This window comes from Lissotriton vulgaris, chromosome 6 (genome assembly GCF_964263255.1).
Source record: "Lissotriton vulgaris chromosome 6, aLisVul1.2, whole genome shotgun sequence".
NCBI classification, from domain to species: domain Eukaryota; kingdom Metazoa; phylum Chordata; class Amphibia; order Caudata; family Salamandridae; genus Lissotriton; species Lissotriton vulgaris.
The window spans coordinates 1482025750-1482039283 of NC_141694.1; the positions used below are offsets into that span (position 1 = coordinate 1482025750).

A 13534-nucleotide genomic window follows, 5' to 3' on the forward strand; every position below is an offset into this window, starting at 1 on the left:
TCCAGAATGTATATGCAAAATTCAGTTTTGCAGGTCAGATGTTGTTTGATCTCCCTTGTAATTTTTGGGATGACCGTGGTGTATTTTTTGGTATTCACACCATACTGGCATGCCTTGCACGCAAAGCATTTGTAAAACCCTTTACTTATAGGGCGCCAGGGTTCCTTGCCAAAACATTCCTTGCTTTTCTTGGTCAGGATTGAGCCCAAACTCATACCTTTACGGTAGGTTATTAAGGGGTTAGTGGGCATCAATCCTCCTATGACCGGATCATCCTGCACAAAATGCCAGTTACGTCTTATTATACTCCTTAATTCTTTTCTTGTCTGGAGTACGTCAGTACTAGCCAAACTGAATTACTTTCTGCACTCTGTGCTTGGCTCACTTTTTGACTATATTGGAGAAGATCACTTCTAGCTTTCAGTCGTGACTTCCTGATGGGGGTTTCTACTGTTCTGGCCCCATATCCTCTTTCCACAAATCTACAAAGACTTTCTTGTTGCTTAACCTGCATATCCTCTTCATTGCTACATATACGGCGGATGCATAGCATCTCACCGTATGGGATTGATTTTATCAGGTGTTGTGGGTGGGCACTTGTTGCATGTAAAAGAGTATTACCCGCCGTTGGTTTCCTAAAAAGGGTAGTACTAAGAACATTGTTAACTAAAAAAACCTGCACATCTAAAAATGTCACCGATTCCTTACTGATATTCAAAGTAAAACTCAAGTTTAGATCATTCACATTAATTTCCTGTATAAATTTTAAAACACTTTCTTCAGTTCCATGCCAGACAATAAAAAGGTCATCAATAAACCTAAGCCATGATATTATAGAGGTGCAATAATCTATGTATTTACGCCTAAGGACCAGCTCCTCCCACCACACCATAAAGAGGCAAGCATAGCTTAAATATATATATATATATTAGCAGCCCGCCCCAGCGTTGCCTGGGGCAGAAGGGCGCTGGGGGCAGCATTTCAGGGTTGCGTGCACTCCCGCCCCGGCCCCCGCCCGCCACGACATTGTCTGTGTCCCGGACAATTTCGTGGCGGGCGGGGGCCGGGGCGGGAGTGCACTCGAGCCTGAAATGCTGCCCCCAGTCCCTGAGCCTTACTGCAGTTGTTCCGGGCCAGCCTCCCGCACCGGCTCCCTCCCGTCCTGTGTCCCAGAGCCTTACCTGAGCCGCAGCTCCTCCCCGAGCTCCTCACTTCACTGCCGCTCCTCCTCGTCATCATGTACATTGCGGCCAGCGCTACGTCGTAGCCGTCAGCGTCGCGGCCGGCGCTACTTTCAGGGCACTACTTTTTTTTAAAGTTATATTTTTAAATGTACGTTTTTTTTAATTTTCTATAGCCTATGTCCATCTGCACACCCTGAGGATTACAACAATGTATTGGGTGTGTGGATTGGCGCTGTGGTTCCCGAGTTTACCTTGCCAAAAGGTGTGTGTTCTCTCTTTATAATAGTAGTATAGATATACACACACACACACAATATTTTTCTTTTCCTTTGTTTTGGACCAGCACCTGAGTGCTAAGTGCTGCTGGGTTCAGATGAGAGGTATCACTGAAAGAATTGTAAGTAGCAGGAGAACCAGGTGCATGCAACACACCATAGGAGGAAAGTGACACAGAAGATTGACCAGATTGGGTGTGGGATTCCAGAGAAGTTGATTGATACTCATTTTTGTATAGACTTTAACTGCCAAGGAGCAGGAACTTTTGGGACACCCTGAAAGTGGTGTGTCCCTGTGTGATTTAGTCTACTCACAGTTGTCCTGGGGAGCAGCAGGCACATTTATTGGTAATCTTAGCAGAAAATTATCATCTTAACTTTAGGATGAAAGAGATGATTTAGAAATGCCTTAGGCTTTTAATTACAATAAGAGGCTGGCATTTGCTTTTTATGATGTATTTAGGCGATGTGCCATTAATAACTACGAAGTGGCAAAAGGTGATCCAGTCCTGTCTTTTTATAGAACTGCTGTGCTAGGAATTCATGTCTGGCTTTCTATTTTCCATGCATGTGTATGTGTGTGAAAGAGGAATGAGTCTATTGTAAGAGTGTAATAACTGAGTTTATTTGGAATGTGTGCTGTGCTGTGTGTGTGCGCGCATGTGCGTGCATGTGTGGAATGAGTGCCATTTATATTTAGTGAATCCCAACTGGAAAGATTTATGTAGGTAGTGGTTATTCTCAAACTTTGACATCCCTCCAGGCCCAGTAACCACCTCACTAGTCGCACCAACATGATTCAAGCTTCATATATTTCATGTCTTTTGGTATCATTTTCTGTATTTGTCGCTCACAGTGAAACCTTTATCAGAAGACCTGCAGACCTTCACAAACAATACAGCAGACTATTTCCAGTACTTCATGAGTATCGCTATAGTGGAATTAAGTATTTAGTGAGTGGAGAATGGTAAGAAATCTAGCTGCTGTGGAGATGTTCTCACACAAGAGACCACAGACAATAGAGGGATCAGTGCATTACAAGTGTGCACCCTATTGTCTGCGCTATTCTATGGTTCTCTAGCAGTATTGGCTGCAGCAGACTCAAGGGTAGAGGGTAGGTAGGTAGAAATGGTCAGAAGGTAGGAGAGCACGCAGGCAGTTACAGAGGACATAACAGCACACCAGGGCCGGGTTCACAGGCAACAACTGTTGATTAGGTCTGGGCGTAAAATTCCGTTCCACTCGCGGAGTTTGCAGAGTTTTTCCCCCTCTGATTAGGGCACGGATTTCCCAAAAACCCCACGTTGAGGCACATAGCAGAGTTTTTCCTCTTTCGCAGTTGGCAAGCACGGAAAATCATGAACTAGACTGTGTCCCGTTGGCAGTCGCAGCAGGAAGCTGCTGCTTGAGTAGAACATTTATTCGAGCAGCAGAAAGAAGCTGTGCCCTCATGTGCTGCGTGTGGTGCAGTTTGTGCTGATTTTACAGAGCGGGACAAACTCCTGGCTTTTAAAATCTGTGCAACTTGCCTCACTCGCCGCTTGAGGAACTCTGCAGAGCGCTGCAAATTATTCGGTACTTTGCAGAACTCCACCCAGGCCTACTGTTGATTCCCTAAGGCATGTCTCAATCAAGCAATGCAATAAGTGAGAGTGGAAATGCTTGAATTCAACATACCCACTAGAACTTATTCTGTACAAATTCAAATTTACTGATTTTTGGTAACATTTTCAACAAAGACAGCAAACAACTATATGCAAATCATACTTGTGCAAACCAAAAAAATTGACAGTTTTGACAGAATAATTCTTTGTCAGTGTGTCTACGGTCTTCATAGGACACATTGAAAATCTATTTATGAAGAGCCTTACCCCTTAGAAGTCCTAGGAATTAACCAGACTTTTAAAGAAAACAGCAGTTTGGGAAAGAAAATCTATGATTTTTCTAGTTTGGATACAGATGTCCAACTTGGTTTGAAAATTATGGATTAATTTACGTAGCAGTGGCCTACATAAACAAGGGGAATGAAGGGTACCTGCCATTTCTAGAGCTCCAAGTCCTGCAGCTGTGAGCACGCATTAATTCACAGGTGACTAAAGTTAGTTTACTTTTGAAGGGGGAACTACTGAAATGCATTCTTGGGATTGAGAGTTTTAATTTAGAAATGCATGATAGGTGTCTCAACAAGCCAACTATCTGTGAAGGATAGATGGTAAATTTAGACCTGCAACTAACCCAACCATCAATCTAGATGTCAAGAAGCTCTCTAACTTTTTTCTAACATGTTCAGACATCCAAGCTTCCACTGTACCTAAGCCTGAAACCTCTTAGAAGCACTGCACATCCATTGAGACAAGGTGGACACCCCACCATCGCCTGCAATTTACAAACCCCATAATTACTTCAACATTTAATTTTATATTTCAATGTGCTAATATTCCGATTCAACTTTAATAAAAACATACTTACTCATCTAATTCGTCATCCACAGCTCTGGATATATTAGCATAAAGGTACTTGCTCATATCCACAGGTCGAGCATTTTTCCTTTTTTCGGGCTGGGGAAGATTGTCTTTTATTGTTTCACATGTCGATTCAATCTCAGCTTCTGGTTCGTCGAATGGGTTCAAATAAGGTTCATCTTCCGGCTCATTAAAGGGATTGTACTCATCAGCATCATAAAACGACTCTTCCGTTTTTGAAGATGAAGCTTGAATAATGAGATGTTCTAGAAAAATTAATATTGTAAATTCTATGACTTTTCATGATAAAATAGTTGATTATTTGGCAATTATTCACATAAGCAAAAGACATGAAGAAAAAAAGTCATGATCAAGTCTGGCATTGCCACAGCTACTCTTGCATCCTTTCGCAAAAGCTGGTTTGAAAGCACACTAGATGAATTATAAAATGTACAAACCCCTTAAATATGTGCTCGGTCCAAGGTTTGAAGGTAGTTACCGAACTGCCAATGTGTACAGCTGAAGCCTAAAATGATATTTCAAATAGGAATCGGTGAGGTCCACGTGCTTGGATCCATGTGTATACACTACCAAGTGCTGAACACTTAAGGAGTAACAAATAAACATAAAAATGTCTCTTTACAATGAATCGACATTTTTAATAAAGTCACTGTTTTATAGAGGGAGGTTATATACATTCATTCTATGTGAAATTGTAATATTGCAGACTACAATCACACACAGGAACAGAGGGCATCAAAAGCAAATCATCAGTGCATTCCGATGCTGCATGTGTCAATATTTATACACAGGGTGTGGCGAATTACTCGAGTAGCAGTCCCGTAGTTTCTCACATTCATTTCACGTTTGACTGCATTGATGTCTCAGTCCAGCAATTTCACAAATGGCTTGAATCCTAACCAAATGTACAGTGGCGCTCTGGGGCCCCACTGCTTTGCAGAAAGGAAAAATAAAATGATAATAACACAACGTTATTATTAAGCCTGGGCGTAGTTCGCGTAGCCGCACTCCGCGAGCTACGCGAAGATGCACTTGCAATCCGCGAACTACGCATAGCTCCGCGAGGATGCGTAGTAGCTTGCTTGACCCGTTCGCGAGCCATTTTTCGTCTTCGGGAGCGCCGTGGAACTCTGGAACCTGCTCGACACCACATCTCCAGACGTCGCCTTCCTCACGGAAACATGGATGAACGCCTCCTCAGCGCCCGACATCGCCGTCGCCATCCCGGACAGATACAAGATCAACCGGAGAGACCGCGTCAACGAGACAGGAGGAGGCATCGCCATCGTCCACAAGAACACCATCCGCATCACGACCAATCAGACGACACCCTCACAGCCGCTTAACGTCTTCACTTCCAGATACACACCGACCCCAAGACCACACTCAGAGGCACCCTCATCTACAGACCCCCAGGACCTCGCACACAATTCAGCGAAGACATCGCACACTTCATCAGCCCGCATGCCCTCGCCTCCGCTGACTACATCCTCCTAGGGGACCTCAACTTCCACCTGGAGAACAACAACGACAACACCACCACCACCCTGCTGGACAACCTCGCCAACCTCGGACTCATGCAACTGGTGAACACCCCCACCCACTACGCCGGACACACGCTTGACCCAGTCTTCTCCTCCAGCAAGTACATCTCCTTCAGCCACTCCACCGGACTCCACTGGACAGACCACAGCTGCGTCCACTTCAGCTTCAGAAAGACCACGACTCACCACCACCCGCAACAGGTTCCCTGCAGGAACTGGAACAAGATCACCACCGACCAGCTCACCACTTCACTGAGCCAGAACCCTCCCGCCAGCTCAACGGACCCCAACCAAGCAGCCAACAACCTCACACAGTGGATCACCAATTGCGCTCGCCCAACCAGCCTCGACCACTCGCAGTCCGGCTTCCGCGCCAACTACAGCACCGAGACCGCCCTCATCGCAGCCACTGACGACATCCGAGCCCTGCTCGACAACTGGGAAACTGCGGCCCTCATCCTCCTGGACCTCTCCGCAGCATTCGATATGGTCTGCCACCACACCCTAGTGCAGCGCCTCAGCAACATCGGAATCCAAGAGAAGGCACTGGAGTGGATCATCTCATTCCTCACCGGAAGAACCCAGAGAGTCCGCCTCCCCCCGTACAGATCCAAGGCCACCGAAGTCATATGCGGCGTACCACAAGGATCATCACTCAGCCCCACCCTCTTCAACGTCTACATGAGCCCCCTCGCAGCCATCGTACGCCAACACAACCTCAACATCATCTCCTACGCCGACGACACCCAGTTGATCCTCTCCCTCATCAACGACCCAGGAACCGCCAGAACCAATCTACATGAAGGGATGAAAGACCTAGTCGAGTGGATGAGGAACAGCCGCCTGAAACTGAACTCAGACAAGACGGAAGTCCTCATCCTTGGATCATCACCCTCCGCCTGGGACGACTCCTGGTGGCCCCCTGCCCTGGGCAGCCCACCCAAACCAATGGACCACGCACGCAACCTGGGCTTCATCCTGGACTCCTCCCTCTCGATGACCAGACAAGTCAACGCCGTCTCATCATCATGCTTCAACATCCTACGCATGCTCCGAAAGATCTTCCGATGGCTCGCCACCGAAACCAGGAAGACGGTCACACAGGCACTCGTCACCAGCCAACTGGACTACGGAAACACCCTCTATACCGGAACCACAGCCAAACTCCAGAAAAGACTCTAACACATCCAGAACGCCTCCGCACGACTCATCTTGGACATCCCCCGATACAGCCACATCTCTGGACACCTGAGAGACCTTCACTGGCTCCCCGTCAGCAAGAGAATCACGTTCCAACTCCTCACCCACGCACACAAGGCCCTCCACGACCTGGGCCCCAGGTACCTCAACAACCGCCTGACCTTCTACACTCCCACCGCCAGCTACGATCGAACAGCCACGCCCTCGCCACCGTGCCACGCATCTGAAGATCCACCATGGGAGGAAGATCCTTCTCCTACCTGGCAGCCAAGACTTGGAACTCCCTCCCCATCCACCTCCGCCTGACCCAAGACCACCTCTGCTTCAGGAAGCAACTCAAGACATGGCTGTTCGAGCAGTAGTGGACTCCCCTCCCCCAAGCGCCTTGAGACCCTCTGGGTGAGTAGCGCGCTATACAAATATCCTGATTGATTGATTGATTGATTGCCTGCATGCTCGGGATGTGTAGCGCGCGAAGTTACCCATGAGGTTTGTCCCGCCCGCTTGCGTCCCCTTATTTCCGGTCACTACTAACGTGTTCGCGAGTTATTCTGTGCCAGATTGCAGTTTCTGCATGTTCGGCAACTCGATCTTCCCGAAAAGCATCCTCGCGCACGCGAAAATGCTATTGAGCGCGCGAGAACTACGCTACGCAGCAGTTCGCGGAGTATTCGACAACTTCGCGTTCTCCGCGGAGCGCGGAGTTGCCGAAACTCCGCAAACTCCGCGAACGGAGCGTAGTTCTTCGCCCAGGGCTAGATATTATCATTTTATTTTTCCCTGCTGAGGCAGTTTGGTGGGGCTCGGCTGGGCTGTTCACAGAGCGGGGGAGGGGTGGCTGAGGCACTTTCTAAGTGCGCATGGTGGCTTGGCCGGCCATACAGTCATGCGTATTTAGCAAGTTCTTCACTCGGCTGTATTGCACAGCCTGGGTGGAGAACATGCACAAGCTCACAGTACCCATTTGAATGCCAAACCCACTGCGCTCAGACAAATCACAACGCTGCTGTCATGTTGACATCAGAGTTTTGATTGTCTTAGGGGAGCCTGTGTGCGTCCTCCTTCCGTCCCGGGACTTGACAGGAAGCGAAGCGGGGGAGAGACGCGGCCGTGAAGAGATGTGTATTTCTTTTCTTCACACCCCTATCTCGCCATCCTGGATTCATACCAGCGCCACTGCAATTGTTTCTTGGTGAATGATAGATAGGAGCTTACAGGGTAGTCTGGCAACATCGACTACATTGCCAATAATATGAAGTTTTTGGTTTCACCTGCACAGCGCTTGTCAAATCTCTTCTGAAGAAAAAAAAATCTTTAAAGGGGCTTAGAGCTCGCCCATTACTTACCTTTACTTACCACTGATTGTCTCCCACGTCACTCTTTTTTTCTTGCTTCCTTGTGGTTGGCACCTCCGCCTCACCGCCGGCTTCCTCCTACCGTGGAGCATGGACCAAGTACTGCTTCCTGTGGCCAGTGTCCTTCCAGTCGCCACAGACACCTCCAGGGATTCTTTTTCACTTCTCTTGCAGTTCTCCTCTTTGTTATTGTCCTCTTTAAGCCATCCACATTGCCGCACCCTGTAGCGCAATTTCCCACCCTCTTGTTGCTTCCTTTTTTGTTGTTGCAGATTTGTATAGCACAATCTCCTATTGAAGCTACATGAGCACCAGTTACATTACACAAGGAAAGGGCTGCTTGCCACCCCAGCCCTGCACAGTTTTAAGGCATTTTCAACAGCAGCATGGGCTGCTGTGCAACATGTCTTAAAGTAAATATAAACAAAGCGCTATGACTTGCCCAGCGTTGACTACACCATAAAACTTTGCTTGCATTTACCTTAATCCATGTTGCATAACAGCCGCACTTCTGTGCAACAGCTTTAAAAAATATTATCAAATCCAAATAGTGCTAGATGGCTTTGTTCATGTTTTTAAAAACATTGCAAGCAGCCCAGCTGCTGTGCAACATGACTTACAAAAACAAGAGCTATAACGTGGCCTTTTTAGTTATTCTAAGTAGTAAGTGTTTTTACATCTTTGAAAGTCACATACAACTGTATTTTGTATGCCTGCCCTGGATAATGGACAACGGATATGGGGCATTTCATTTGGTAAAAATGCTGAGACATTCAGCATATGCACACTCCATAAGATACCTGAACAATGAATTCCAACGAGTAAATAGTAAACACTTGACCAGCTATGCAGGTGAATAGGAACACTTTTAGTAATAAAAACACAAACATTTTATTTTGCAGTTTTGTATAGTACGAACCTGGCCCAAGGACATTGAAGCGTCTACATGTGGAACACATTACATTAAACATGGTTGTTCGTTTTTTAGTCATGCAGAAATTATGTAGTTTTGCACAGGATGTTGAGCCGACAGCAGGATTTGAACCTTCCCAGTTCCAAGATTGGAAGCTGTGGCTGTTGGAGAACAAGCAATGGCAGAGCTAAGAGGTTTCTCCAATGTGAGAACTATTGGCACTGTCAATGTGCACAGCAGTGCGGGATGCTGTGCAATTTGGCTTAAAGCGTTGGTTGCGTGATAGCCCTTTGTTTTTATTTGCTTTGCAATGCTGTGCAATATCTTTAAAAACATTGACAATGCTAATAGGTCTCGCATAGGTGAAACCTATGATATTCGCAATTCTTGTTACTTCAAGTAATGGTGTCTAACCTTCTTTTTAGGTCTTGCCTGAGCCAGTGCATGCGCTGCTCGGAGAGACATTTAGTAGGGGCTTTAAAAAGTGCTCCCACAAGCTGCTTTGGCTGGCCTAGCGCTTGCGTTCACGCGCACGTGCAAGCACGCAACAACCAGCTTTCAGCGCCCGATCAGGCACCATCTGGCTTTCCTCTCACTTGATTGCTTTCTCAATGCTCCTCCGCCCCTTCCCAGCCACGATGCATGCTTTTACTTTTGCTCGCGCTCGCATGAAGGTGAGTGCCAAGAAGCTGGTTAGCTGTTGAGAACACCCTCTGTTTGTTTTGTTAACGTTGCTCCCTCTGTAGTGGGTGCGTTTTGTGTGTTTCCTTCATTAGTGTCTGTGATGCATTTTTGTGTGCGTGTTACCATCAAACCTGCACCTTTTTGCTGTCTCCTATTTCAGTGCGCGCTGCATTTCGTTGAATGTTCACTTCTGACGGTGTGCCTAACTCCTTCGCCATTTTTTAATTATCTTTGTGTCTCTTGCAATGATACTTTGCATTCCTTTCTTCCTGTGTTTGAGGTTCCGCACATCGCATTGTCTCTTTCTCTGTAAGATGATTAACTTTCCAGAGCCTTCGGTCCAGCCCGCAGACGGTACGCACTGACAGCTTCTTGGTACACAGGTCGGACTCGTCCGTCATCGTTGTCAGTTGCGAGATGGACATTGGTCAGATGGAAATAGTCCTCTTCAGGCTCATGTAGAGGAGCAGAGGGGTCAAGGCAGGTCCTGCGTTGAATCCTGATTTTCAGGTGCAATGACAACCCTGACGCTCCATCTTAAAGCACATGCCTGCTCGTGAGGGGATTTCTGTTTTTTTTTATGTTTCGTAATCATGTGGTTTTTTTAATTGTCTTTTTAATTATTTTTTTTGTACAATATATATGCTCTAGAGCATTCAAGTTTTTCAGATGAATGCAACAGCGGGACATGCAGTCCAGGAGCTTTCTTTTGATTATGGGAATTGTTCCGATAATATAATGGGTTACCCAGGACTACAAATCCCATCATGCAGCTTAAAAACACTGGACTATATGTGCCTACTCACTTCAGGGACTAGGTAACTGGGGATCTGTTACTTTCAGATCCGCCTCCTCACAAAGATTTGTCATCCTTCTTTGTCAGGTCGTATCCCCCCCCCCCGCACACTACTCCCAAATGCCAATTTTTTTGAGTTATCAGCCAAGTGCTCTTTTTGTCCGATATCTGTCAACACAAGTGTTTGTACCCCGCCCCTCCCTCCTTTTTTGAGTATTTTTAATTTATTTTTATTTTATAAAGTGAATAAGATGAGTAGTCTTTGAAGCTGACAATTCGAGTTCACAACTGAGACGCTGAGGATGTTTCTAGAAATTGGCGAGATATGTACCGTGAAGTTTCCTTTCGCGGTTCCAGACCAGCGTTATTATTTCGTTTAAAGTTGCTTTGCTGCACTGTTGAATGCCAGGTTACTCACCAGTAATATCCATTACTCAGAGTCCTGGTCTCCCCGTCCCATTCCTGAGCCCTTCCTTCCCTCCCTGGGTTGCATTGTTTCTTTGGGGTGATTGTTTCGCTTTCAGGGATTGTTTTCTTTGGTATTCTCAGGATGTTTCTATCCAGCACTTCCCCCTTTATTGTCACGTGATAGTGACGCCATGTTGGGGGAAGTGCAAAAAGCTCAGCTAGGTTATAGGTTTCTGTGGAGCAGACTAGCTGCTTACTGTTAAGGAATGGGAAGGGGAGACAGGACGAGGAGGTAATGCTATCCTTCATGCATGCACCTCTCCTCCGTGCTATCTCTTCCAGAGCTGCTTCCCAGGCCTTCGGACACCCTCCCATCCGCACATAGCTGGCGCGTGGTGAGAACTTCCTGACATCTGCAGTTGATCAGACCCTCAGCATTCATACATGCAAACATAGCCCAGATAAAGGCTGCTGGGTCGAGGGACCGCCACACATTCTTTTCCCAATGACCCTCCATGGTCTCCGGTTTTACTCTCAGGATTTTACTGATCAGGCTATCATATTCATGAGCTTAGTATAAAAAAACCAAACCCTTGGCTTCACATTATTCTCTTTAAGGGCATGCTGGCCAGTGCTTGAAAGACTGGTAGGGCTGGTGAAAAGTCAGTCACGCAAAGGAGAAACGCCCCGGTTCCTTAAGGCCAGTCCACTTCTGTTGGCTTTCACCATAGATAGATTGGGAGAGGAGTTGGCCTAACGGCTAGGGCGGTCAACCTTGAATCAGGGGAACCGGGTTCGAGTCTCGGCAATGACGCAGAACATCCTGTGATTCAGGGCAAATCACTAAATCCCCTATGCCTAACAAAAAAAACAAGCATTGGCATAGCCAATAGGTCTCGCCTTTGGGACCTTATAAGTGTTTAGCCATGCAACGGTTGATGTTGTTGCACCAAGGATAATGTGCCGGATAACTAAATACTTATGAGGTCTCAAAATCGAGACCTATTGGCTATGCCAATGCTTGTTTACTTCAAGCATCAGTGACTGCGAGCGGTCGTTCTCAGCTGTTCCAGATGAACTTTCCACCATGAAATTGCTTTCTAAAAGTGAGCTATTATACAATGGGATTTACGAGTAGGATCTTTAAGACTACCGAATCTCCGAACACAAAAAGTGAGGTCTTTTTATGTGCTGAGAATCTGCAGTCATAAAGAGACTACTCTTAAATCCCTTTGTGAATAGCAAACAATCATAAACTTGCACTAAAGTCTCAGTTTACATTTGTGAATCAGGCCCTCATTCTAGAAGGCAAATGTTCACTACATCAAGACAATGGAGGCTGTGCCGTTCCTAAGGAGAAGAAAGGTATGAGTCACACCAGTGTTGTGGTGCCACTGGTCTCAGAGAGGTCACAGTTGGGCATCCATTTTGTTGGATGTAATGCCCTCGCGCACCCTTGCAGGTGTCATGATTCATCATCTGGGCTGCTCCTCGTTGGGTCGGCGGTGCAATACCCAATGGGCTCACCTCTAGAAGGGGAACTTTATCGGAGATCTTTTATCCAACAGCCGTTTTAGGGCTCGCCTGTTGTGCGCAGCACAGCTGGCAAGCTCTATAGGGGCTTATCCAGTCTTTAACCACACCACCACTGGCTGGCGATTCCTTGCAGTGCATGAAGCGCGTGCACAATGCCACCAGCCGCCTGCCTGCCTGCCTCGCATTCCCACATCAAAGGCAGCCCTCCCAGCGCATTTGTCACCCCCTAATTATTCACGGCCTGCCGGCCGTACTTTCAGTTTAGTCTCCTTTTAACTTGCTCGCATTTCCCTCCTCCCCCTTCTGGGTCCTTATCTCCTCGCATTCCCCCCTCCCTTCTCGCCCAGCCCTTTGATGCTCTGCTGTAGACCCTGCCTCTAAACCGGTCGTCCCATCTTTCACCCTCTCGCTTCCCCCTTTCCTCTCCATTGACGATCTCCCTCATGTGTGAGTGCTACCTGAGCTTGTGGCCTGTACCCGTCATATCTCTCTCCCTACCATACACTGTTTATTTCTTCCTGTATGCAGCAAACTCGTGACACACACGGACCCTGGTTGGAGCGGGATCCAAGCTCAGTCAAGCTCAGATGGGCGCAGGCCTCCAACCATTCCAAACACCATGCACGGTGCAGTGTGCCACCAGCTTTGGCAAGTGCGTCAGCGCCCCACTTAGGGACAGTAAGCGCTATATAGATGTTGCAATTGGTGGCAGGCTTTGTGTCAATTATGCCCCATATTTGAAGACTTTCCTCTTACAGACCATTACAGAGTGAGCATTTAAATAGTTCAACTGCTAGTATTGAAAGCTTGGCAGCTAAATTCATATAACCGAGGTCCTTTGTAGAAAAAATTGTAACCAAATTGCTTTATCTCCTACTGCCTCGCATTTCTTATATACCAAAGCAGATAGCACTGAGCAAGCACTGGCAAAGCTGTGCAGTGGTTAAATATATTGTTTAAATTTTGTTTTATTGTAAGCTACTATATATTCTACGGACGCGCGACGGAGACGGAATAACAAAAAAAAAACAGTTTCTGCGACGAATGGTAAACAGTTCGCCAACGAGCCCCTCACCCCCCCACTCTCCCCCTCCCCCATCTCCCCCCCCCCCCAAACCAGCAGCCACGCGCTCTCATTAACTGCAGGCCTAATGAA

At 47.0% G+C, this 13534-nt stretch overlaps 1 protein-coding gene across 6 annotated transcripts in view; it reads right to left on the bottom strand.

Annotated features, from left to right (window-relative positions):
• Positions 1-13534, bottom strand: part of EHBP1 (EH domain binding protein 1) — a 1903610-nt gene that overhangs the window by 1127531 nt on the left and 762545 nt on the right. For all 6 annotated transcript variants that reach the window (XM_086927633.1, XM_086927634.1, XM_086927631.1 and 3 more), the window contains one exon: positions 3929-4187. In XM_086927633.1, the coding sequence (XP_086783759.1) occupies positions 3929-4187 (259 nt within the window). The remainder of the gene's footprint in view (positions 1-3928; positions 4188-13534) is intronic.